We start from the raw sequence: 23,216 nt of genomic DNA, 5'->3' as shown, positions 1-23,216 counted from the left end.
CTAGGGACCTCATACTATTTTGTCAGTGTGTCAAAGTACGATATGGTATTGAAATTAAATTCCTTGGCCATACTTTGTCAACGGAATAATTTAGGTATGCTAAATATCGAGACTAGCCAGTCTAATAAATTTCGACTTGCAAGATTATGAGATGGCAGGTTAATAAACTCATTTTTACCAAGTTTATTCGGCTTTTCGGTACACCGGTCCGAGTGCTCTTAATCAACTGAGCTACCGAAGTTCACCAGACAGGTGTAAATCTTTCCATTCCATCCTTTTTGTCCACACGCCTTAAGGAGGCGCATAGCGACAATTACCGTAAGAATCAGACATGTCGCAAGTTCGAGTCTTGCCGGAAGCGGTGACCATTTTTCTTTTCATATAAAAATATGTAGGATAATGTAAGTAAAAATAAATGGTATTAACACTTACTTGTGTAACTGACATATCCGCCAAATCATTGAAATACATAGTTTTCTGATTTTCTTTATCCTCCTGTACAGCTTTCGGGGCTATAATATTACTAGCAACGGCCTGAGTTACCGACATATCTCCATCATCGCCAAACACAACAGTCCTTCTACGCTCAGTATTGAGAACACTCTTATCTAGTATATTTTCTTGTAAAATGTTCACGGGTATCGCTTGCGTTTCTGTCATATCATCAAGAAACACGGTATTCGGAGGAATATTCCCCGATTCAGACACTAAAGGCGCACTTTGATCCAGTTTCGATTGAAACTTGCACTTTTTCCCATCGAACACTAATATATCCTCGCAAGAGAATTCCGCAGGCGGAGGCGCGATGTACGGATTCACAACTATATTTTCTTTATCTGCCGTCCAATCGTCGACTTGCTTGTGAGCCGCACAGACAGCGGGGCTCCGGATCGTGTCGGTGATGGACATATCATCATTGTCCACCTTGAGGCTGAAGTGCGTGGCGTTGAAGTCGACGTCGATGCTGATTTCGGAGATGTTGGCGCGCTTGGGCCCGCGCTGCAGGTCGCGCGCGAGCAGCTCCAGGTCGTCCGCCAGCGGCGCCACGGCCGACAAGTCCACGTCCAGCTTGTCAGTCAGCTCGCGCAGGCCCGGGTTCGAGTCTAGTCGGAATAGCTGGAATATAGGAAAATATGGCTGTTATTTATGTGTCTTAGTATGTATTTGTCTCTATACGTAGATATATCGTCGCCTAGTATCCATATACATAGGTCAAATGTTACAAAAAAAAAAGTCCTAAAAAACAATGCGTCATGTAAAGCTGTATTTTTTGTTATTTGGAGTCCTTGTGGGAATGAAAAACTATGTTATGCAAGAAAAAAAAAGTATTAGTGTTGGCGTCGATGAGGTCGGCCTCGTGAGGTGTTACCTGTGTAGTATTAGTGTTGGCGGGCAGTTCGTCCAGCTGCGCAGTGGGCGGGGCCCGCGGCTCGGAGACGTCGATGAGGTCGGCCTCTTCGTCCTGGAAGACACAAGAGCGCGCTCCGAGATGCCCCACGCGACGCGGTGCCGCCTAAAATAAAAAATACAAAACTTGTATTTAGGCGTTATTTCAGATAATACCTAAATGATTCCTGCTGTGAGAGTTGACTTTACTGCGGCTTCCCAAAGTCCGCCGAAGTGTGGTGAGTAAGCCGGGCTAAATTTAAAGTTAATAAGGTTTTCTGCCATACCTGACTGCAACTTATCGCCGTTAAAGTGAACATCTGGCACCGGAACGTCACTGCTAGAAGATGCTTTGTCAACATGTTTATGCAAAAGAGTATTATGCTTAAGTTTGCAATATTTACAATGAGACAACACACATTGTTTTTCTAAGTGTCCCGGGCGAAGACAGTTCTTACATACTGAGTAAGTGTTTACATTTTTTATCCGACTATCAAAATCTAATTTACGAAAGGATTCGCATGTAAATAAGAAATGGTTTTGCTTACAATAAGGGCAAACAATAGGTTTGCGATAAGCATTATTATTGGTGGTTGTAAGATAATTATGCGTCTTTTGTGGCTCGCTATGTGAATGCAATTGAAATTTATGTTTGGATATCTTTTGACCACTATTATTGACGTTATTATCGCCAAGAGATTCAAGTAAGTCGGCCCTGTTGTTTAAAAATGTAATATATTGCTTCAACGTCGGCGAACCTGTTAAAAGGTTTCTGTGCTAGCAAAAGCAATATATTTTTTTTTCATTTTCACTCCGTCAACATGAACATGTGTAAGGTGCATTGAGGTAATTTCGAGAACGGTGTAGTGAAGGGGGGACTTCACCTTCACGCCGGACTCGTTGGCCGACGTCTCCAGGGACTTGTTGTGCTCCTCGTACACATTCTTCCAAGCGGTGGTGGCTTCGGTGACCTCAAACTCTCTGTAAACAGAAAAAAATACATATTAAAAGTGCACGTAGCTTATTTAAAGCAAAGAGGCCCATTGGCCTCCAAAACGTAAGGCCATATGTTTCGCGGTCACTGAGTTTTCAAACGTCAAAATGTATGGAGCTGTACAGCGCCATCTCGTTTGCCTGTCAAATTCGAAGCACGAAAATGTCTTAGATTTTACGCATGTTAATCAATATATCTTTGTTTAAAGTAAGCACGCTAAACACGAAGAATTTTGTACACTGACGAGCCTGTTCCTATCTTCGCGAGCGCATAAGTATATTGTTCACAGCTGATGATACCGGCGATCAATGCCACTGTGCGAGTGGGACTGCAATATAAATATGCACGTGTGAGAAAGATAGGAAATCGCGTGTCCATTAGCAAAATTCGTCCTGTTTAGCGTTTTTACTTTAGCTAGCACACGAGCTCAGACAGAGTATAAGGCTACGTACGCACTAAGCGGCTAGCCGCGTGCGGACAGCCGCATGACGGTTAAGAATGTATGAAACCTCAACCATAAATACTGAACGCACTAAGCGGTCCGCCGCAACCGCACGCGGCTGGCCGCATAGTGCGTATGGGGCCTAAGAGAGCTCCATTTGTTATTAAAAAAACACCACACCACAGCGCTTAGTTAGTGCAAGGCACAGTGCACACCTTGCTATTTCCTCCGCTTAAAAATACATGGCGTAGCTGAAGGTCACACGGCGGCTCTTGGCTTGGTCGGGGGTGGCCGCAGCTCACACAGTGGCTCAGAGTTGCCGGTAACAGTAGTGCACTCACGCCACGCCGGTGCGGCGGCTGAAGCTCACACGGCGGCTCTTGATCTGGTCGGGGGTGGCCGCAGCTCACACAGTGGCTCAGAGTTGCTTGTAACAGTAGTGCACTCACGCCACGCCGGTGCGGCGGCTGAAGCTCACACGGCGGCTCTTGGTCTGATCGGGGGTGGCCGCAGCTCACACAGCGGCTCAGAGTTGCTTGTAACAGTAGTGCACTCACGCCACGCCGGTGCGGCAGCTGAAGCTCACACGGCGGCTCTTGGTCTGATCGGGGGTGGCCGCAGCTCACGCAGCGGATCAGAGTTGCCTGTAACAGTAGTACACTCACGCCACGCCGGTGCGGCGGCTGAAGCTCACACGGCGGCTCTTGGTCTGAACGGGGGTAGCCGCAGCTCACACAGCGGCTCAGAGTTGCCTGTAACAGTAGTGCACTCACGCCACGCCGGTGCGGCGGCTGAAGCTCACACGGCGGCTCTTGGTCTGAACGGGGGTAGCCGCAGCTCACACAGCGGATCAGAGTTGCCTGTAACAGTAGTACACTCACGCCACGCCGGTGCGGCGGCTGAAGCTCACACGGCGGCTCTTGGTCTGGTCGGGGGTGGCCACGTTGAACTCCAACTCGGACAGCGGCGCGCGGACGTAGCGCTGGCTTTTCAGGATTGATGAGCGACGTTTCCTCCTGCAACTTATAGTCATGTACTAACTGACCATTGGTGTAATATCTTCGCAAAAAGGTTTACAAGTTACCAGTAACAGTTGGACAATTGTAGATGTAAAAAATACAAAAAATCTGTGAAAATTTGAACCTACTTAATCCCAAATTTTTAAAAGTACAGTCGAGCTCAATGGATCTGTATTCCCTGACAAATATGTCCTTGCTCTCTTTAAAGCAAGAGTAGTAAGAGCTCCATCATAGGCCTTGTGTTCTTTCCGCCAGGTGTGACTAGGGTCGTCAATCAAGCTGGTCAGTTATTTGGGTGGATCAATGGATCAACTATTTCTTATTATTCTGTCTCATCACCCAGAGCAGAGGACAAAAGTAGCAGTTTGTTACAAGAGATTGTATACCAAGTTTTACTTACACGCTTTATTATATAGAACTTTATAGAAAGGCCTTATGGCTTAAAATACCTTAAAATCTGATTTTATTGTAACCCAAGAGAACGGAACCATCGCAAACGAGTGACAAGAAAAATCTCTTCACCCATTTACAACAAAAACAAGTGCGACTAGAGTTCCGTACAAAAACTTAATATTTATTTTTATCTGTACTTGTATTAGTTGCCCAATTTCATAGTTCTAGGTCAACAGTAAGTACCATATAAATGCTTGAATTTAATCCCCTTGAGTGTCAAAATAAATATAAATTTTTTGAGGAAAAAACGGCCATATATCTTTTTTTTACGTAAACTTAGAATTTTGATTTCTTCACAGCTTCAAGGGACTGTAGACCTGAGTAGTAGTAGAGTAGATGGTTTGGTAGCAGGATGGTTTTAATTTCAAACTCGATACCTCCACACATTCCCGAGATAAAGGGTCTTGACAGACAGACACATGGACAGACAGACAACAAGTGATCCTATAAGCGCTACTGCAGTGCTTCTGCGATGTTCGCAGAGTCGCGCACGGCGGGTTTCGCCGCCATTATGCACGCGCGCTGCGCCTCCATGATGCAGCGCACACGCGACAGCCGCAACACGCTCCTGTGCGCTGTTATTGATCGCTGGGACTCGCCAGTGTTGTGTTGAAGAGGTGGATTGGGCTCCATGCCCTTACATAACATTATTTTTATTTTTATTTCTGTTATACACTAACACTAGTTTCTATGTTTTTTTTTTTTATGTTTTTATGTACATTACTAACAAAATATGGATCCTTGGTCTGAATTATAGATTATTATAAAATAATAATAATAATATAAGGGTTCCGTTTTTTCCTTTTGAGGTACGGAACCCTAAAAAGAAGAAAAGAATATATCATATTTATGAACTCCACTATACAATGTACTAAACATTAAGTTATATAATGTAAACCTTAAATGAAACATACAATCTAGGAAGATAAGTTTTCTTCCATAAATAAATATTATGGGACATTGTTACACTAATTCACTAAGTCCCACAGTAAGCTCAATACAGCTTGTGTTGTGGGTACTTGGACAACAATATGTATATTAAATAAATACTAACACCCATGACTCAAGAACAAATCCATGCTCATCACAAAAGTGAATACCCTTAGACCCTAACCATTGGCTTCATAGGTTGTATTGCCAATAATATAGCCCTATACTCCCAATAATTGACAACATTTCAATTTTATAAAACCTGAAATTATACATTAGTTTTGGAAGTATTTTGCTTCCTAAACACTGCAATATATTAATAAAAACTTAATATGGCATATTACAAAAAATTCAAAAGAATTTAAACATGTTGTGATTTTACCAATTCTATGGCACAATAGGTGAAATGCCATTGCCATTCATCACGAAACAAAAAAAAAAATTGGATTTGCCATTGTCAATTAAATACTATGGATTGAATTTCAACACAAAGAGAAATTTATTTATATAAATTAAGTTACTATCTACTAAACGTTTTTAAAATGGATCAAGCCATATGGGTCAATGAGGTATATACTCCTCCGAAGTATACTGAATACTTTTTCTTCTCTTACCTACTGCAAAAATGATTCATCGAAGATATCGGACAAACATTTCATTACTTTACATTCGTTAGTGTTTATCTGTCAATCTGTTGTATCCGTATAAAAGCCTGGTATTGTATTAGTGTATCAGTATCCGTTATAATATCCAAATCTTTGTAGAAATCTGATATTTTATCAAAATTGTTTTAAAACAACAACAGACCAGTTAAAACATTGACAATGACAGACAATTGACTAATTAAGTGATGTTTTTTTTTCTATCGAGATAAGACCTAGCTTCTAGCGTAGAACTGGAGTTACGCCATTTTGGAATAAGTACATATTAAAAAGCGTATTCCTTGTTTCAATTAAAATGTATGTAATAGGGTCAGAAAATTGAAATGTTGTCAATTTTACAAGATGTGAAGTTTGTGCCTTGTCTGTTCCTTTTAATCACATTAACTACTAAAACTATGAAACACATCAGGATAGGAAATAATGTACAAAATATGAATATATTTATTTAAAGAATTTTAACTTTGTAGACAGAGTATTCGTTAAAAAGGAGGTAATTTTTATTATGGATTTTTGAAAAACTTCTAAAAACTAAATCAACAATAAAAAATCTATTTGATCATCGAACCTGCAGAGGAGAACATCCGTACATACGAAGCATTTTTGTCAAAGCTTAAACGGAGACCTCCGCTAACGCTCGGTCGATTACAAAACCAGGGGTCTGTTCTTAGGATAAATATAATATAATAGGCCTTTTCATCTGTGTGAGATGTTTTAAGCAGCATCCTGGTAACGACACTTGCGTTCGTGGCTGTATAGCCCTATGCGAGAGAGGATCCCACGTCCACATACGCGGCAGGTGTATGCCTGCCCAGGTGAGCAAGGGTTGGAGGCCTGCTCGTGGCGCCTCATACGTTTCTCTCTTAAAGAGGTAAACCAGGCATCGTCGTGTTTGGCTTGACCATCGTGAATAGCACGACGCCATACGGGTCGGTCTTCGGCCAGTTTTTGCCATTGGTTACATATGATATTAAACGCAACCATATCACGCTTGACGCAATATTTGAAGCGCAGCATTGGCCGCCCGACCAGTCTTTTTGCGTCTGCAACCTCCCCTAGCAGGATTTGACGTGGCAAACGAGTCCGTTCCATAATACACATTAAAGATGCATTTGGTATTCAACAATATTACCGATAGGAAAGCATATTACGGATAAAAGTGGTAACATCACTTACGTCGCCGCTGCATCGGACTTCCTCGACGTTGAACCGTCCATTTTATTTAAGAACCAACTAAGTAACAACTACACAGTAACCTCTAAATCATTGTTCAACACTCCTCTTGCTTTTAATTATTTGAAACGTAAAGTATAAACAACTAACTCAATAAAAAGCACGCACAACACAAACATCAACGTACAATTTTCAAATCATTTTGACAGCGCCGCTGGCCTGTATTTTTTTTTCTTATACTTCACATTCAGAGAAATTGAGACATTAGTCTTGGCTGTTTTTTATTTATACAGTTTATTTTTCTTATTAAATTTAATGATTGTAAGAATATTTTGATGAATATATTCCCAAAAAGGAAAAAATAAAATATTCATAACGAAAACCAAGTAAAAACCTTTGTTTCTAAAAGTTTGAGATGGTTAGGTAGCAGAATACTTATAACTACTATATCTAGTTTTTCTCGACTGCGGAGAAGCAAAAGGAGAGTTATTGTGATAAGGGTAAACAAGAATGAAACAATATTTCTACAGTAATACTTACAAAATGTAAATGACAATAAGTGCAGTAACAACGAGAAGTGTCGTATAGACACCGAAAATTTGAAGCCAGAAAAGAAATAAGGTGTAGTAGCTATCTACGTCTACACCCACTGGGTTAAACATTAGATACCACGTAAAATTTATGTCTTTTCATTTCATATCACTTTATTATTTTTTTAAGATTTTAATTTAATTAAAATATTGAATTTTGACAGCCGAAATCACATCATTATTTTGGCTTCTGTCCAAATAATGTTATCTTTAGACAGAGTATTTTCTTCTTAAATTTTATCCGCTTGAGCTAAAGAGGATTTATGTTATACTACATATTTTATATCGGACGGTATAGTGCAAGTATACTCTGTCAACCTATTTTCGTCATTAGAAAAAAGCGGCAAATTTAAAAAATGAAGGCGCAAAGAGTTATCTTGTGGTTATCGTCCCATGGAAAATTTGAAATACACGCCTTTTTCTACTGACAAAGTTGTTTGACAGACTATAGTTCTTCTTACTTAATTCAGACCAATGGTGATGCAATTTCTTTTATAGGACAATAAAACCGGTTCTTCTTTGATTTTATTTTTCAAAGCAAGATTTCGCACATACGTGCAGTATCAAAACGTCGAATTGTCATATGACTATGAACAGTAATACCAACATTACAGGCGTCCACCATTTTGCTGGGGGCAGCTGACATTTGTTTGTGAGAGAAAAACCAGGGGAATATAGCAAACACTCGCTCAAAATGGGTGCCTCTGCGATTCCTATTGCTGTTTTTACCATCCTTTGGGGTGTCGTCGGTATTGTGTGCCCCTTCTTTGCCCCTAAGGGTCCTAACAGAGGGTAAGTTTTATGTCTATCCAAGCACTTAATGATTCACCTATATTTGCCTCTAAAAGTGATAAAACTAACGTTTCGCCACTATATTCCAGGATTATCCAGGTGGTGTTGATGCTAACAGCTGCCACATGTTGGTTATTGTAAGTATTTCTCGTTTAAAAAAGTGCTTAACCTTGTATGGACACTCTTCATTTTGTTGAGATCAAATCTAGCTCTTTACGCCTAACTACTAACAAATCCTGTATGGTGCTTTCATTTTAAACATGATATAAATAATATAAACCCATGCTATCTTTCAAATATTGTGCTATTTGAATGCTAATGGTAACCCACCCATATCAACCTAACTAAGTTTACCCATTAATGTGTTCTATAAACAATTTTTGCTACTGTTAATACATAGATAAAAGGAGAAAGAAAAAAATAAGTGTGTTAGTAATTGAGGCCAGGAATACGAATCTTATATCTCTTATCTTATTGGTACAGTAAGTCATAGAAATAATACTACATAAAGTCACTTGCAATAACATCTTTGTCGACCGGTCTGGCCTAGTGGGTACTTGGGTAGTGACTAGGGTTGCCAACCTAAATGCACAGTTTTGTGGTACATTTGCGATCAATTTGTGGGACTTGAGTATACAATGTGGGACTCCATCACCCGGCCTAACTGGGAAATGGTATACCTATTTGCCGTCAATGTATTGAAAGGCATAAAAAATTCAACCAAGGTCACTTTCTAAACATTTATAGCACACTAGCATATACATTTTATGACATAAACATTAAAGAACATAGTTCGGTATAGATTGGTTCAATCTCTGAAAACTTCAATTTAAAGTCACGCGCTGATGCAACCTCCGTTTCATTGCTTATAGGCTAGCCTAGCCAAAACGGGACAATCGGTGTCCCGCACGGACCCTTTGCGGGTCGCATACTTTAGGGCTCCAGAAACGGGACGTCCCACGTGTTGCGGGACGTTGGCAACCCTAGTAGTGACCCTGCCTAGGAAGCCGATGTTCCCAGGTTTGAATCCCAGGGCATTTATTTGTGTCATAAACACAGATATTTGTTGTTGTTGGGTGTTTTCTATGTATTTATCTATATACGTACGTATATCGTCGCCTAGTACCCATAGTACAAGTTTTGTTTAGTTTGGGGCAAGTTTGATCTGTGTAATATGGCCCCCAATAATATTTAATTCTCTTGAATAGGTATCTTACAGTGTAGTGTGCTAAAATATCTTGAAACAAACTTATATGAGACTGAATATTTTTTGCACTTTGTGGCTAGTGCCCATAGGCTGCAGGGGCTTCACATCAGGCGAGCCTGAAATGCTTGTTTGCCACTATTGTAGTATAAAAAAAAATTGCAGGTCCCTCTATAGTGAGCTAAAATTATAGCTTAGTGCCACGATTCCATGATGATCTTGAGTGACTCTTAGGAGTGACTAAATTGTTGGCATTATCGTGAATCGTCTTCCTGGTGTTTTTCTCCTTAAAACATATAATTCCCCAGCCATTAACTGTAAATTACTAAAATATGTCATTTTTTTGTTGAAGTTTTTTCAATGCCAAATGTAAGGTCAGCTGAGTTTTGGTTGGCTGTTTCCTGCTGACTACTTTTCATGTTATTATTATTAGTGTTTTCCAGACACAAAGGGTAGGGTGACATTTGAAATTTATTCATTTCATGCCACTTGGGAGCAGTTTGTTTGTGTAAATTTTTAGTTGTAATATTGTGAATCACCAAAATATATATTATGTTATTGAAATTAAAAGTTTTTTTAAATATTGTTGAATTTCATAATGTAAAACGGAACTCAATTGCAATAGACTTTGGCTTTACTTATCAACCAAATCTATTCAGCTCGTGTCAAATTGTTTCAGTCGAGCCAATTGTAAAGGAATGTAATTTTTTTTTTAAATCAATTTTTAAGGAATGGGGTTTCGTCACGCAGTGACGATGTCACCCCTGTATTGAAATCTACAAAATCAAAAATATTAATGGTCACCAAACCGAAACAAATAAAACAAAAATATAGTTAGGTTTCCCTACGGCAGATACTTTTGCCAACTTATACTTTCAGTGAATTGGTTGGGTTATAAATAACCCTTTTAATCTTTAATGTGATGTCTGAACTCTGCATCTTTGTGATTCCAGCTGGCTGTGCGCGTACATGGCGCAGATGAACCCGCTCATCGGGCCCAGACTCAGCAACGAGACGCTCATCTGGATGGCGCGCAAATGGGTAAATAACATTATAATTTCCTTCTACAAATTGAGGAACAACATTCCAGCAGAAACTCATCTTCCTTCCAAATAATTAATAGAATCAATCGTTACATTGCGGAAATCCATGCAAATTAAAGCAAGAAATATTACTTTGCTAATCTGCGAGAAAATAACGTGTGAGGTCGCTTGTAGACGTCCGTTGTTTTCACCGGACATTTGTCCGGGTTCGGCGACGATGTCTGGTTTTCTTGGGTGTAGCTGTCGGTAGCCATGTACAAAACCGGACGTAGTCGCGTAACACGGTCCGGTTTCCGGCGAAAACACCGGACATCTACAACCGGCCTTAGCCAATCAGTGCTAACCCGTTATTGCGTATTTTTACATGCAATTAATGTTCCCACCCTCCCACCGCAAAAATAAATACGCAAATAAATATAACACCCCACCACCAAAAGTACAAAACTCGACACGTGTTTCGCTTCTCTACGAGGCATCCTCAGGAGATGCTGGAGATGTTGACGGTCTGACACCCGACAACTGACTGAGCTGTCTAGAATGGTCGGCCATATTTATACCTTGACCAGTCCCCCTACGGTGCAAGTGAATTCGGAATAACGGCGATGACGCAACATTCAACTGTTCGTTAAGAATTATCCCCCTATTGTTGTACCTAATTATTTCCAACTGTTCCAGAACACTCAAACGCAATCCTTTCTCGCAAACATGTAAAATATCAAAAGAATGATTCTCAGGTAAAGCATGGCCACTGTCTATCAAGTGCTTCGCAAAATTAGACTTTTCTGGATGGTTGTGTCTGTATGACGCAACATGCTCCTTATACCTGGTAGTGAAATTACGGCCTGTTTGCCCCACATACACTTTATTACAATTATCACAAGTAAGCTTATAAACTCCAGATTTTTTCCCTTCTCGATCTTATCTTTCCCATTGCAAGAGTGCAAAGTGTTGTTGGTCCTAAAATCCACAGGAATGACGTTAGATTTTAAAATTTTGTAAATTGCATCTGACAATTTGCCAACATAAGTTATGCTCGCTTTGTATTTCTTAATCGGTTCAGAGGATCGTGCAGCATACAACATATTGTTGACTATACTATTTCGCTTTTTTCTGATGATTCCATCCACAACTGACTTATTATAACCATTTGAAACTGCTAAATGATAAATATTATTTAGTTCAGCTCGATAGTGTTCATCAGAAAGAGGCACAGTCAACATTCGATGCACATAAGAATGAAAAGCAGCCAACTTATGCTGCCATGGATGCGTCGAAGAAGCCGGGATAACCGAATCAGTGTGTGTAGGCTTATGGCAAATTTGGAAACGATGCCTATTATTCACTCTCGAAATTGTTAAATCCAGAAAATTCAATGAGTTGTCTTGCTCCAGTTCCTTTTTAAACTTGATTTTCGGATGTTTACTCTATTAAGTTCAGCAATAAAAGCATCCAGTTGGCCCATGCTCCCCGCCCAACAAATAATCAAATCATCTACGTATCTAAAATAATATAATATATTATAATTGCCTACAATGTGCTGGTTCTCAAAATGATCCATAAAAATATCCGCCATTAAAGGACTCAGCGGAGAACCCATAGCCAAACCATCACTTTGCAAATAATACTGTCCCCCAAATCTGAATTACTTTTGTTTCATACAAATCGCAGTTAGATCTATCAACTCATCTACCTCCCCTGGATGCAAACGTTGCTTTTCAAAAATACCCCTAAGAATATCCAAAGTATCCCCATATAGCACATTCGTAACCAAACTGTCTACATCTAATGAAAGAAGGACAGCATTCTCTGGTATGTTAATATCTTTTATTTTCTCTATTAACTGCAAGCTATTCTTCAAACAATATTTCGGCTGGAACTGAGACTTCTGTCTAATAATACAATTCAACCTCTTAGCTAGATTATAAGTTGGCGCATCCAAGTAAGAGACCACTGGACGAACCGAAATATTATCCTTATGGATTTTTGGAAGTCCGTAAAGAATAGGAGCTCGTGGATTCATAGGCACAATCAAGTTCTTTTGATGCTCGGTTTCAAAAACAAACAAAGAATTTTTATTGCATGTCTGAGATCTTTCTGGAACCCCGGAGTTGGGTCCTTATGCAAGCTCGAAAAACCATCACCTTGAATGAGATCTAGTACTTTCTGATTATATTGTCCCTTCCCCATGATCACAATGCAATTGCCTTTGTCCGCTTTTGAAACCACCAGATCATTGTCTTGCACTTTCTGTTGTATAGATTTCACCAAACCATCAGAAACAGCACCCTCAGCCTGTGCTGGACTAGAACTCTTAATAACATTAGCTACCATTGTCTTCGTATCTACATCACCACGGCCCCGGACTATTGCAACCTCTGAATCCACTGCTTAATTCTCTAGAGTTCCCCGAGTTATTTTTGGCCGGAAATTATATTTTAATCCTTTTTCTAAAAGCCCAATTTCATTCTCAACAAACTCCACATTAGTTAAATTCTTTACGCGAGGATGGAAATCATGGTGTGTTGTTGGTTCCATTTCCCTCCTCCTTAAAAATGAACTAGAACTTGACTCTGTTAGCCTATGCAATTTATTAAGCTGGGTGGTATACATCTCGTGTGCAAGTTCAGAAGCAAAGTACCTCGCCTTTTGGTCCAGTATATCGAACCCGAGATTATGCAACTTAAACGAAAGTTCTGAATATAACACCTTAAGATGTAATTTCAAATTATCTCTTACTGAAAACCAGTGGCGAGATTCTTCGCTCAACCAAATTCTCTGAGCCCCATTAACAGCCAACCTAGCAGCCCTAGAATTACTACTACAGCGAAAATGGATGTAATTAGGAACAACCTTCAAACGCTTGCACTGTTGGTTAAACCAAACATTCTGGACAGCTGCACGATGTTGTTTAGTTAGTTTAACGTAAAGTCGTGCCTGTTCGGCTACGCAAGCCGTTTTCAAATAATTAATAGAATCAGGCGTTACTTTGCGGAAATCCATGCTAATTAAAGCAAGAAATATTACTTTGCTAATCCGCGAGAAAATAACGTGTTAGTCAATCAGTGCTAACCCGTTATACTTACTTGCGTATTTTTACATGCAATTAATGTTACCACCCTCCCACCGCATTAGACTTTTTGTTGTCTAAAACAGCGATTGCGTCAACTCAAACGCAGTGCATCTCGCTTGCACCAATGTCAGTACAAGGGAGCTGCATTGTGAGTTAGTGTACGCTGTCGCTAGCGAATGTCAATGTTAAACTCGCGGTATGGAAACTGTTCGACATTGTACGTGTTATAACGCCACAACACGTGTAACACGCCACGTGTGGCGTCCATTCTCGCCACGCACGCGGAAGCGCAGGACGCCAATATTTCCTACCGATTAAAGTTATCTTAGGCACATATCCCACCGCCGACGAGAAGCGCGTAGCGATGAGCAATTTTCTTTGTGAACGAGTGTTATGCTCTTAGAAAAAAAATCTCATCGGCAAGGCTCGGCGCCGGTTTTTAAAATACCGGTTATTTCGGTTTTTTTTCAAACTTTTATAAGACCGCGATCGTTTTAGGAACTTTATTGCTACCTAAAAAACGGTTTATTAAATGAGCTACGCAACGACCGGTCGGCCTGGTGGTGTGCCACGTAAACATAGACACCGACTTAGGAAGAAACCGGTTTTTATTATTCTAAAGCGGTTAATTTGACAAGAACTGTTCTCATGAAAACTGGTTTAAAAATAACGGTTTTCCGAGCGAAACCGAAATTAAAAGGTTTTGCGCCAAGGACATGATAACGGTTTGGAAATTTAACCGGTTTCCGAGCCTTGTTCATCGGTAGTAGGAATATAAAGCAGCATCTAAAGCATGTACCCCCTTTTGACGACCTGTCTGGCCTAGTGGGTAGTGACCCTGCTTATGAAGCGGATGGTCCCGGGTTCAAATCCTAGTAAGGGCATGTGTTCGTGTGATGAGCATGGATATTTGTTCCTGAGTCATGGATGTTGTGAATGTTTTTTTTTTTCTTTTCTTTTTTTTTTCTTTTTTCTTTTTTTTTATAACGATAGGCAAGTCGTTTCTATGTATTTGAGTATTTATAAATATGTATATACTTATTATATATATCTTTGTCTCAGTACTCGCAACACAAGCCTTATTGAGCTTACCGTGGGACTTAGTCAATTTGTGTAATAATGTCCTATAATATATTCAGGTTTTTAAAGGGTCGGCAACGAGCATGTGTTGCAGGCGTCCATAGGCTACGGTGACTGCTTACCATCATGTGGGCCGTAGGCTTGTTTGCCACCGTCGTGGTATAAAAAAAAAATATTTATTTGACATTCTCTTTTTTGAGTCTGGTATAACAGCTGCCTCGACGGGAGGCTATGATTTTAATTACATGTTTTCGTGTGCCAAAGAAATTGCCATAAACTCGAACAACATGCATTTAGCTGTTGAAATTCTGTACTTTATCTCCCACAAATACATGCGGCCTATTTCGACTGCTGGTTCATATAGCTGTGTTATAGTTATGGCACCCGTTTTGTTGCCAAAATTGGCGCGCCGACTGTCGCGTGCCAAGTCTGTCGAGAGACTATTTGGGAAGGTATGTAACTGGGGCCACTGACATTTGCAAAGGCGTTTGAGGGTAAGCAAAGTTTAACGCAGAAATCGTAATTATAGACTGTGTTTTTTTTCGTTAATTTCAAGGGTGCATTTCTGAGCTTAAATTAAGTAACTTTCTCGAAGACATCGGTATTCTAATTAACTCCATTTCGGAGATAATCAATATTTTTTTTATCTTATCCTTACGAGCGGGTGCACTTGCCTTAGGGCCTGTTTACATATTTATTAGTGTTTATAGAGTCCGACCAAGATAAGTTGGCAGCGATTTTCACAGCCCAGACAGTGCAAGTGTTTACATTTTTAACGTTAAACTTCTATGACATTATTTATGACGACTGTCACGCATCCTAGCAGTCGCAAATCTAAGGGAAAACGTCAATTCCTTAAATCATATAATACTACTCCAAAACTAAGAACTACTGAACGGATTTTCATACGACTTCCATCTATTATCAATACAGTGATTCTTGAGGAAGATTTTGTGTAAATTGGTTGAAATATGTTGTTGGAAAAAATCACACTGACTAGGAGCTTTAATCGAAGACGCTGCCTAATCCGTTTGAGCTATAACAACACAATGTATGGTGGGGCTGTCTCTCATTCATGGGCCTAAAAAAAAGTCCGCGATATTCAATGTCTATCTTTTAGGGATAGCTTTCTATACCCATTCTTAACTTCTAGGAAAAGATCACATAATAAGTGGCATTTGCAAAGCTATTTACACGGATACAGTGTTAATAATTATCAAATTAAATTCGTTACTTATATTAAACATTTCATACAGATTACAATGGTCCCTTACACCGTACAATTTAAATGAATATTTCAGGAGTAATCGTAAATTAAAGTCTCATTTCGACGACCAGTTTGGCCTAGTGGGTAGTGACCCTGCCTACGAAGCTGATAGTCCCGGGTTCAAATCCTGGTAAGGGCATTTATTCGTGTGATGAGCATGGATATTTGTTCCTGAGTCATGGGTGTTTTCTATGTATTTAAGTATTTATAAATATTTATATATTATATATATCGTTGTCTAAGTACCCTCAACACAAGCCTTATTGAGCTTACTGTAGGACTTAGTCAATTTGTGTAATAATATCCTATAATATTTATTATTTATTTATTTATTATTCATTTTGAGCCATATAACTTGTACGAAATGTTAAATACGCTATCCGCAGTTAGTTCCAATTTTTACCACCTTATGCGCTAGGTTCTTCGCATGGTCCAAATATGCAATATTAAAATACTTTGTACAAAAAGTTTTTGAACTTACCCATGCCCCGAAGTAAAAGTACAAATTAAATTGTATTTTGACATTTCTGGCTTATTTTTATTGCTTGTATAAATTTGACGTGTAAAAGTGCCCCTGTGTCCTATTTGCTGAATATTCATAAGACGTGCCCGCAAACTATTTAACGAAAATGACAAGCTGTATAACATAGATATATTTACTTGTTCCATTAATACTTTAAAACCTGCTTTTATTCAGGTAATAATGCATGTTTTCTTTTCTTTACGCTCTCAAATGTTTAGTTTTGGGTAACATTTAAAATTGTAATCTTAAAGACAAAAAAAAACAGACTGTGGTTTTATGTAAAAAATGAAACTCTAGGTCTAAAGCAATATTGTATAAGTACTGTTTGTAAACGACTGTATGTTTTTAAAATATAATAAATAATAAATAATGTTTTATGTTTAATTCAAGCTTATTAATTATTTTTATCAAACCGAACCTAAATTGACACATGAATTGACCGCGTCTAATGAGGACTTTTTTTAGAACGATAATGCCTATAACACATAATAAAGAGTGTTTATTTTTTCGGGGCCGTCCATATCACAAATTGTAATAGTTGTCTGCGGAGCATAATGCCAACTCTTAAATAAGTGCTCTCATTTTTAAATACATTCCCGAAATACACTCAAACATTCGGTGATAGTAGGAATCTCGCCCGAAAACTTTCATTTTGTGTAACGTCGTCACTAGGGAATGCAATAACCGGGCGTTTTTCATTACCGGTAATTTACCGACGCGAGGTCCCACTAACCGGTTGACCGGTAAATTACCGGTTAACGTTTATGAAATAAAAAACATTGATTTTGCATTATTATTGATTGTGTCCTTATTTTCGTCAGTAACCTTTAAAAGTAATCAACAGCACGTTATAGAAACATTCGGTAAATTCCCGGTTACGGCTGGAAATTACCGGTATTTTACCGACTGTAATATTGGTCAAATTACCGGGTAACCGGTTAACCGGTTAGCATTCCCTAGTCGTCACAATGACAATTCGTAAATTTATTGCATAGACATAGTGTTTTTTTTATGTGTACGGATCGTTATATAAGAATTGCTTGTGGTGCACGGTTTTATTCGTTTCATTGATGATCACTGTGACGTCATGTACCTACGTCTTTTTCACCTACAGTTTAGTGTAAAAATATGTGTGCACATATATTACTCAACAATATACTCTGGCAAATCCACTTTGTCAGTAGAAAAAGCGCAAGTCAAATATCAAACATTTATTCAGCAAATAGGCCACAGGGGCACTTTTACATGTCCATTTTTACAAACAAAAAAAAAACAATTACAAATATCGAATCGATGAAATAATAAATACTTTATTAGAGATGTATACTAGTCTCTAAATGTCAAATTACACAAAAAAAACTATGATAAATAAAATAAAACCATAAAATACTAAAATTCTTTAGAGATGTATAAGTCTCTAAGTGTCAAAATTCAAAATTCAAAAATTTATTCTGCAAGTAGGCCTCAAGGGCTCTTTTACAAGTCAATACAACATTTATAGTAACATCATATAGTGACATGAAAAATACATAACAACATTTATAAATACAACAGCCAATACCTGGGTAAACATTACATTATAATAATCTTAAAATAAATAATTAATACAATACAATAGAGATGTATAGTCTCTATGGTTAAAAACACATTAAATCTGGAGATGTAAAAGGTCCCCAATGTCAGAGTACTAATACTAATAAAATTTGGAGGTGTAAAGTCTCTCCAAGTGTCAAAATAAAATTTATACTAAATAAATAAACCGCGTCTGGACTGTTAAACTAGCAGTCTCATAAACTAATGCTACATTCTGTACATAACTAGTATGTACCAAGTCAAGTATATTATACAATATGACAGAGACGTATAGTCTCCACGGTTAATACATTAAGTTTGGAGATGTATAAGGTCCCCACGGTCTGAGAAAAATAATAATACACAATAATAAGATTTGGAGGTGTAAAGGTTCTCCAAATGTCAAAGAATAAAAAAAATAAAAAATTGTATGAAATACATATTTCACGTCAAGAGACTGTTAAGGTAACAATCTTAAAACTAGTTCTACAGAATACATAACTACTATGTATTTAATATGTCAATGTCATCATCAAAATAACTAAAACATAACAAACATTAATACATAAGGTTGAACAGCTAGAAACAACAGCGCCATATGCCTCTCCGGGACACTGCACGCAAAACTATTACAGCTTTTGAGACTGGATACTTGGCCATGATTCCGTGTCTCCCAAGTAGTCATCTATTTTATAGTATCCCTTTTTGAGAAGTGCATTTTTGACGTATTGCTTGAATGAAGTATAGGGCAGGTTCCATGCCTCTAAGGGTACTTTGTTATAAAATGTTACACAGTTTCCCATGAACGATTTTTTAACTTTCTGTAGACGAAACTTGGAGACTACTAACTTATGTTTATTTCGCGTATTATAACTATGGATATCGGACAGTTTCTTAAAGGACTTTATATTCTTATGCGTATACATTATCACATCTAGTATGTATTGTGAAGCTACTGTGAGAATATCTATTTCCTTGAATCGTTCTCTCAGTGAGTCACGAGAAGCCATGTTATAAATAGATCTGATTGCCCTCTTCTGAAGAACGAAGATGGTTTCTATGTCAGCTGCTTTGCCCCACGCCAGTATGCCATAAGACATAATACTGTGAAAGTAGCTGAAGTAAACTAGGCGAGCTGTCTCCACGTCAGTAAACTGCCTGATTCTTCTTACTGCATACGCGGCAGAGCTCAACCTTTTCGCCAGGGCAGATATGTGAGGGGCCCATTGCAGTTTACTATCTAAAGTAAGGCCCAGAAAAACCGTATTCTCGACAAGGTCCAGCGTTTCGCCATTTAATGTGATGATAGTTTCAGATTTTCTTACATTCGGCAGCGAAAATTTGACACATTTCGTCTTTTTCGCATTAAGAAGTAAGTTATTTGCTGTGAACCATTCTAGTACCTTTTCCAAAGTTTCATTGACTTGGCTATAATCGCTCAGTTTCCTGTCAACTTTGAAAATTAGTGAGGTGTCATCAGCAAATAAGACTATCTCACATTTATGTTTTACAAGGTTCGGCAGATCATTTATATATACAAGGAAGAGAAAAGGACCCAAAATTGAACCCTGTGGAACTCCGAGAGATAAAATATAAAAAAAAGATATTAAATTATCCTTAGAGATGTAGAGGGTCGCCAAGGCTTGAATTCTTATATAAATAATTAAAAGAAAAAATTAAAACAGACAAGAACCGAATGAAGTGTCTCACGTTAATGCCGCTCAAAAGTAAAGTTACCCTATAACCTGTACCCCGTGTAAGCTTAAACAGACCGGTCTCCACAAACAGCACCCCTTCACGCCTTCACGGGCCCCCGTGCAAGGGCGTAGCTAGCCAGTGAACTAGGGGAGGGGGGGAAATTTGACATCGCCTGAGGCCTAAGGGAGTAGAGGGGGTTGTATGTAAAAATTGAACTCTAAGGGAAAAGAGCGTGCTCCCATCTTAAAGGCCGGCAATGCAGCAGCTAATTAATTTAAAGAAAACCTTCCTTATCTTACTGTAGTTAAAAGCAAACTAATTTATTAAGACAACTTAAGGGAGATTTCAGAAAATAGTGGGTACACTATTAAGCATGTATTAAGTTTGTCACTAGTAATGTAAGGCATGTACAAACAAGTGTCATTGTGAAGGATGAGGAATTGGAACTAGTTGATAGTACAGTTTTTCTTGGTATAACTTTAGATTCTAAACTCCAGTGGGGTCCCCATATTGCTACTCTTTCGAATAGACTGAGTTCTGCAGCTTTTGCAGTAAGCAAAATCCGTCAGTTAACTGATGTCAAAACAGCTCGATTAGTATATTTTAGTTACTTCCATAGCATTATGTCATATGGTATTTTACTGTGGGGTGGTGCTTCAGAGATAAATACCATTTTTGTTCTGCAGAAGAGGGCTATTCGAGCAATATATAAAATGAACCATAGAGACTCACTGAGAGATACATTTAAGGAAATTGACATCATGACAGTGCACTGTCAATACATTTATGAGAATATTCTGTATGTGCATAAAAATATTGCCGATTTTAAGAAAAATTGTGACATTCATAATATTAATACTAGAAATAAACATAAGCTCGCCGTGCCCTTCACTCGGCTCCATAAAATTAAAAAATCATTCATGGGTAATTGTGTGAGATTTTATAATAAACTTCCAAACCATATTACTGAGTTACCAATTAATAAATTTAAGAGTCATGTAAAGCGTAAACTTATTTCTAAAGCTTATTATACCACACAAGACTACATGAATGATAAAACAACGTGGGATTAATTGTGATTCGAAATGATTAATTATTTATTATATTTGAATAATGATGATGAAATGGATATTCCAATGCATGTATTTCCTTTGTTGTTTTTATTATATTTGTTTGACATTTAGAATTTATTCTAGAAACAATCTAGACAAGTATTTTTTATACATTTTTTTTTTGTATGACTGTATTTTGTGAAAGTTTTAGTATTAAATTTGATGTATGAATTATATTCATTAGTATTATATATGGAATAATATTTACAACATCAATAAATTGCTCTGATAATTAGATTAAGATAATTATATGTAATACTGTCTTACTATTCATAAGTGCTTGTTGCTAGGCCTACATGAATAAAGTATATTTGAATTGAATTGAATTGCATGGAATCTTTATGGGAATCAACTTTTTGGCATTTTTTTTACATTGGAATATCGCTTGTTGTTACCAAAACAAAGTGTTATTGAAACTTATAGCTTAACACATTTAGTGCCAGACAAAAAACGGCGCACTACCCCAGAAACCGGTGGTCTATAGCTGCGTACAAAACAACCCGCCCAGCGGGTTGTCCGGCATCTGAACAAAGTTCACGAGCGCCCACCAGGTGGGTTCCTGGCAGTGAATGTGTTAAGAAACTTACAGCTTAATTATCGTTACAAAACTGACAGTCATTAACTTTTCTTAACAACTCACGCAAATTGGGACACACTATTTTCTGAAAACTCCCTTAAGTTCAAATGTTTCTATTCGACCCGAGTATACACCGTGTTTTTTTTATTTCCGTAATTTCAAGGGTGCATTCCTGAGATTAAATTAAGTAACTTTCTCAGACGCCGGTATCCTAATTAACTAATTTCGGGGATAATCAATAATTTATTTTTATCTTATAAGGCCCCTAGCGTGTACACTTGCCTCCTTGTCACACTTGGTCACATTTAGCAACCCCCCCCCCCCCGTCACATTTTTCGAATTAGGTATTATTAATATTTTATCAAAATATTTTTGCTAAAAGAAATATTAGTAATTTAATAACACAAAACCGATTAGGAAGGAAAATTAAACGAATATAAAGATTATCGTTCCAAAACGAATAGAAAATAACATAAAAAATTCTATTATTGATGATTTTAAAGTGACGTCACAAAGTTTGTGACTCCTCCCTCCCCCTTGTCACAACATGTCACATTTCCTTGACCCCCTCCCACCCCCTAAACGTGTGATGTAATTAATGGATGACCCCATAGGGCATTTAAATGTATTTAAAATAAATTATTTTACATCATGCATGAAATAAAACTCCAGCAGATTAATAGAGAAACGTAGACAACAGTTATTTTTAGACACAACTTCTATTTTAAAACCCGTATACAAAATCGTTTTGACAGTTCGAAAAAGGAACTTGATTTGACTAGTAGTCAAATACCCTATTTATATATAAAAAATTGTTTGTTTTTGTTTCAGGGCAACCCCATCAACATGACTGCATAGATCGGCGGCCACTTATAATTTAATTTAATTTTGTATAATTATTTTCCTAAAATCGAGGAACTGTTTAATAACATCAAAAACATTCAAGGATCAATATATATTATATGTGTAAGCGAATACCTCCATAACATGGGGCTTGGATTTAATATAAAATAACACAAACACCTTTAATTATGTTCGTGAATATCTCCCTAACAAAAAGGGACTGTTGAATTTTATGTAATAATTTAATAAAATAAACAAACGTATATGTAAGCTCGTTGCAAAGTATTTAACTATCATTCCGCGTTCTCGCTGTGTACACGGTGTGAAGTGTTTAATGTACCTATTGTAGATATTTTACTTCAATAAAGTTATATGAGTTACGCTTTTTTGTTTTATTTTACGTTCGTTTTCTAAATTTTTATAGGTTTAGCGTACCGTCAACTGTTGTTTACGCCAATGCCGATGCCGTAGCAAATAGGCGTACAGCCTGATTGTAAGCGAGCACCCAACACAACGTTTGAATACCGACAACGTTATTATAGCTGCTTTGATTTTCGGTGAGGCAAAGAGATTTCGCAGGCTGTAACAGATTCGAGCGAGCTACATGCTGGCTACATGACATTTCCTTGTGCCCTATTATTGTGTTCATTTCCTTTTGTAAGAATTCGATATGTTTTCTGAAAGAACTACGTAAGTATTTGTATAATTTGATGGACATATATATTTTTAATCAAATTTCTATAAAGAAAAGTGAATAAAATGAATGTTAATATTAACATGTAATTTTTT

At 37.9% G+C, this 23,216-nt stretch overlaps 2 protein-coding genes across 2 annotated transcripts in view; one reads left to right on the top strand and one right to left on the bottom strand.

Annotated features, from left to right (window-relative positions):
* The window catches only part of LOC133531319 (uncharacterized), a 30,336-nt gene extending 22,305 nt beyond the window's left edge, over positions 1 to 8,031 (bottom strand). The window contains exons 1-5 of the mRNA XM_061869454.1: positions 7,597 to 8,031; positions 3,704 to 3,838; positions 2,271 to 2,367; positions 1,370 to 1,513; positions 433 to 1,116 (exon numbers count right to left, since the gene is read on the bottom strand). Coding sequence (XP_061725438.1) covers positions 433 to 1,116; positions 1,370 to 1,513; positions 2,271 to 2,367; positions 3,704 to 3,838; positions 7,597 to 7,718 — 1,182 coding nt within the window. The 5' untranslated portion in view covers positions 7,719 to 8,031. The remainder of the gene's footprint in view (positions 1 to 432; positions 1,117 to 1,369; positions 1,514 to 2,270; positions 2,368 to 3,703; positions 3,839 to 7,596) is intronic.
* Positions 8,032 to 8,245: 214 nt separating this feature from the next.
* On the top strand, positions 8,246 to 22,807 carry LOC133531455 (V-type proton ATPase subunit e 2-like). Its single transcript, XM_061869682.1, has 4 exons — positions 8,246 to 8,438; positions 8,528 to 8,575; positions 10,596 to 10,683; positions 22,416 to 22,807. Exons 1-4 carry the CDS (start codon positions 8,341 to 8,343, stop codon positions 22,440 to 22,442), a joined length of 261 nt encoding a protein of 86 aa, XP_061725666.1. The 5' UTR covers positions 8,246 to 8,340; the 3' UTR covers positions 22,443 to 22,807.
* Positions 22,808 to 23,216: the final 409 nt, after the last annotated feature.

This window comes from Cydia pomonella, chromosome 25, assembly GCF_033807575.1.
Source record: "Cydia pomonella isolate Wapato2018A chromosome 25, ilCydPomo1, whole genome shotgun sequence".
In the NCBI taxonomy this organism is placed as follows: domain Eukaryota; kingdom Metazoa; phylum Arthropoda; class Insecta; order Lepidoptera; family Tortricidae; genus Cydia; species Cydia pomonella.
Note: the sequence above shows the minus strand (reverse complement) of the source record. Positions and strands in the feature narration are given on the sequence as shown.